Below are 4,418 nucleotides of genomic sequence, written 5' to 3' on the forward strand. Positions count from 1 at the left end.
AAGCACTGTAGTCCCACTTAAAATCTGAAAATAGAGCTCAGATGGGATTCATGGTGAACAGGCCATGTGCTGGCTCTCTGTACAAAGAATATTTGCACTCTAGGAGAATTATATTAGCTTGTCAACACAATAACGCATTCAACAAAACCTAGTGGTACGGTCTCATTTACCTCATGTTGCTGAAGCAATTCAATCAGAGCCCTATTGACTCTGCTTGATATGAAACCAGCTCTTCTAATCCCTCAGATCAATGTTTGTGTTCTCTTGTGAGAATTTTCTTTTTTTTTTCTTTTCTTTTTTTTAAGAATTAAGAAGCTAGATTTACACTAGGGCAACAGAGCATCCCTTTAACACAGGTGGGATTCCTGCACTGGAAACTGCAGGTGCGCTGCGTTTACAGTAAACATTGGAAAAAAGCCTGGTAGTTGAGAAAGGGATTTGTTACAGAACTGAAATATAATTCTGGCCTTTGAACATGGTGAGGCATTAGGAAAGGCTTTGGAGAACCCAAACATCTAGAATTTTAACAGCTGAAAGGCATTCTTTTATTTCCTTATGCCGACAGTCAATTAAAAAAAAAAGTCACATAGCTTTAAAAAAATTTAATTTACTTCTCTACCTATTCTTACTTTTTTGAGCTGGACAATGAAAACAGATGAGTCAGCATCCCACTTGTTTCTAGACAGAGTTTCATTTCCTGGTCTGGCACAACACTGTAGTGAAAGTGTTGAAAAGCTACAGAGTGAGGTCTAAATACAAGGAAGACCCTCTCCCTATTTTCATGATAGTAAAGCTACATAAACTTTAATTGTAGAGTAGTCCATTGTGACTCACTGTGTTCTGACATTTTGGGCATGCTTATACCTTCTCCGATTATGCTAGGAAACACTGCAGTCAAAGCATGCCCTGCACACTTGTTTCAATCAAATCCTCTCAAAATGGAGCATAGCCACTGTTAGAGTAGCTCTGGGTGTACACCAGTGAGAACACCTGAGCCTAGATGCAGCACTGTGTGCACCCTGGGTGTATATCAAATAGTGGCCACATTACATTTTTTTCAGTATTTGGCACTCACAAAGCAGGTATGAGAGAAAGAGGACAATGTTCCCTAGTATGGCCAGAGGCTGGAGGCATGCCCTTTGAGGCTAGAAAGGACTAGTATGATTTTTTTAGTGCACGATAGGCATATAAAATAAATCCAAGAGCACACTTTTTTTTTTTAAAGGCATGCTGATGTCATGATGACCTTTTTTAACTCACCCATGACATAAGCACATTTCTCAGAGTGGCGGCTGTTTAGGAACTTACTCTTCTGGGAGAGTTTATCATGAAAACACTGAGTACGGGATGCTAGCTTGCACTTTGAGCCACTGAACATTTGTGACAGTATCTACACAATCATTCAGCTTTTCACTTCATGTCCCACACTGCTGCTCACTACACTGGGTACTCACCTCACCAAATTTGCTCATTCCTGGCAAACGGGGCAAATCCTGTAAATTAGACATATGTCTCCAAAACGTTTGTAGGTATAGAACACACTGACTGATAAAATAAAATCCCCACGATACTGCAGAAGAAATCCCTGGAACAGGCCATCATATGGAAAAGTAGGAGGTAGGGTTTATTTGTCTCTCAGGCAGTAAGAGCATCCTGGGCAGTAAGAGCATCCTGTTGGCAGTCAGAGGAGGCACAGAACTCACAAGTATCAAAGGAATCCTCAGCTGTCCAAGTGGAGCAGGGGCTATAACATGGGGTAGCATCAAGTCAAGTACCTTGTAATTGCAAAAGTGTGTATGTGTGTTTTGCAATAATGCATTTTCAGTGCATTGTACTAGCTCTCCTCTTAACCTCCTGAAAAGGTCTCCCCTTGCAACTGAACAACCCCCCCTATAAAACACAGATTTCTCATCTTGTTTTTCAATCTGACATGCTTTCAACCACAAGAGAGCACTCTTCCCTTGGATGATCTCAAGAAAGCTGGAAAGATACCATGCAAGTTTTGCAAACTGATTGAGAGCCATTTCAGCTAGACCCAAGCAGCAGAAACAACAAAGGCTGCACTTGCATTTCGGATTTCAGTAGGAAAAGCCTTTGGCTAGTTTTTCAGATGACAGGAGATCCTTGGTTCCTGAGAGGGAGGAGTTCTGCCAATACTTTGAAGATCCCTGTAAACTTTGTAAATTACCCAGCTTTTGGAGACAATTATATCAAAAGATGCCGTGGATTACAATACATGAGAAGCGTTTAGAGCCTAGAAGATTTTTTATGTTTGGTGTTAATTCTCTGGTCACACTTTCAAGCTAGGAGAAAAGGAATACAGGAACCCTCTTATTATCTTTTGAAATATGAAGATCAGAGGGAAAAGCTGGGTTTAAAAAAAAAAAGTGTGGATTGATGATCCTCAAGACCTGTCTATAAATTAGATGGCATTCTGCATCTATAAGAGACCCAGACTTAGAGCTGATTCTCAGGCACACAGTGGACTTCATGGATCATTAGTTTTGCACTGAAATCTGGATAGAAGTTTAGCTACAAAAAATAAAAAATAGAAAAAAAATAGAAATAGGCTGTGGGACAGAAGACAAACACCAATACATCTGTTTCTTCCACACATGGATTAATACAAGCTTGGAAGCCAAATCTGGGACCTGATATTGCACTAGTGAAAATGGATAGTAACAAAGATGATGGACTACTGAACAGAATGTCACTCTCTGGAGCTCTGGCCATGCGTAGCAGCCATGTAACTCCACATGGGTTACCACTAAGAGAACCATTTGGCGTTCCCTTCCATTTCAATCCAACATATTGGGACCAAGCCTATTGCAGCCATGCAGGTAGATTTTCCTATATGCCATTCCCTGGATATGTAGGAGTCTATGATTATTCTTTTGAGCCTGCCTTCATTCGAAAGAGAAATGAGAGAGAGAGGCAAAGGGTGCGCTGTGTGAATGAGGGGTACACACGCCTCCGAGACCATCTTCCCAAGGAGCTTGCTGACAAGCGCCTCAGCAAAGTGGAGACCCTAAGAGCTGCAATAAGTTACATTAAACATCTTCAGAGTTTGTTGGATTGTCAGCCTTTAGGGACCAACACCAAAGAAATTCTCTCTACTAAGACAACGATGGATACTTCCAGTGCTGGTTTAAGAAGGGAATGCAACAGTGATGGAGAGTCTAAAACCTCTTTAGCTTCATCTCCATACAGTGAGTTTGAGGAAACTTGCAGCTAGGAACCATCATCTCTGGAAGTAGACACTTTCAAGACCAATCAGAAACTGTCACTATCTCAAGCCGCATGGTTTTTCAAAATGGTCAAAATATATCCCGGGAAAAAAAGAAGCAGACAGGGAAAATAAAGGTATCCTCATTCTCTGGGAGGACTTTTCGGTATTGTTGCATTGCATATGACATACAGGCTGTAAGGAAATGACTCCACTGCAATTGCCTGTGGTGTCACTGATCATGGGTTAGATCACTGAAACTGAAACAGCTTTTAAAATCTAAATGCTCTTCATCTTTTAAGCTGTTTGTTTACATTTTGTATTTCACTCAGTGGGACAATGAAAATAGATCAGTTTCAGAGTTTTTTCTCCCACCCTATTAGTTGGTTTCTTGCCTAGTTTTCATGCACTGCTAAATTGATGCAAGATTTGGTTTACAAATAATATAACTAAGTGAAAGGTAAATTTTAGATTAAAATGTTTCACTGAAAATGTTTAATTCACAAAACCATTTCTATTAAGATGAAGTTTCTGGAAAAGTTTTAAAAACTAGAACCAATCTTTGGGTGTGAGACTATTTGGCACTGTCTTTTTAAATGCAAGTAGATAATTCATATTAAGCGTTTTTTGGAGCTGGAAAAATGTGAAAGTATATGGGGCTTGTTTTAAATAACCATTTTCAGCAAAAGAGTCTGAAACGTTCATTGTAACCAATATTAGCAATACTGGTAAATGCAAAATAAAGTTCTGTAAAATTCTACATAGAAAAATAAAGTGCTGGGGTGAAATTATAGATGAGCTGTCAACCTGCACATCTCCATTTATACAAATTACATTTGCAGTTCTATTGATTGTGACACCTCTTTGATGGTCAGAGGTGAAAACATAGGCATTTTAACGTATGCTTACAAATATTGCTTCTAAAAGGAACTAACTCTGCTAAAATAATCACCTTATGGTAGGTAGTTTTAATCTGAACCATTTCCAGTTTTAAAAAAGTGATCATTTTCCCCCCATATCTTTTCTTCATTCACTACTCTCCAAGACTCCAATTCAGCAAAACACTTAAGGATATGCTTAATTTTAAACACATAAGTGCTTTGATAAATAAGGGCAAGATGTATTATTTTATTCTCCCATCCCCTGTGATCTACCTACATCACTTTAAAAGAATGCCAAAAAAATAATATAT

The 4,418-nt window shown here is 39.1% G+C and overlaps 1 protein-coding gene across 1 annotated transcript; it reads left to right on the forward strand.

The window, feature by feature from the left end:
* The first annotated feature begins 1,875 nt into the window (after positions 1-1,875).
* ASCL4 (achaete-scute family bHLH transcription factor 4) lies at positions 1,876-4,410 on the forward strand. The gene has a single exon (XM_019544800.1). The coding sequence runs from the start codon at positions 2,672-2,674 to the stop codon at positions 3,233-3,235; it is 564 nt and encodes a 187-aa protein (XP_019400345.1). The 5' UTR covers positions 1,876-2,671; the 3' UTR covers positions 3,236-4,410.
* The last annotated feature ends 8 nt before the right edge of the window (positions 4,411-4,418 follow it).

This window comes from Crocodylus porosus, unplaced genomic scaffold (genome assembly GCF_001723895.1).
Source record: "Crocodylus porosus isolate Cpor-Errol unplaced genomic scaffold, CroPor_comp1, whole genome shotgun sequence".
Classification (NCBI taxonomy): Eukaryota; Metazoa; Chordata; order Crocodylia; family Crocodylidae; genus Crocodylus; species Crocodylus porosus.

What these genes read in the sequence shown, in the direction of transcription:
- ASCL4 (XM_019544800.1), top strand. Translation starts at nt 2,672, where the DNA reads ATGGATAGTAACAAAGATGATGGACTACTGAACAGAATGTCACTCTCT.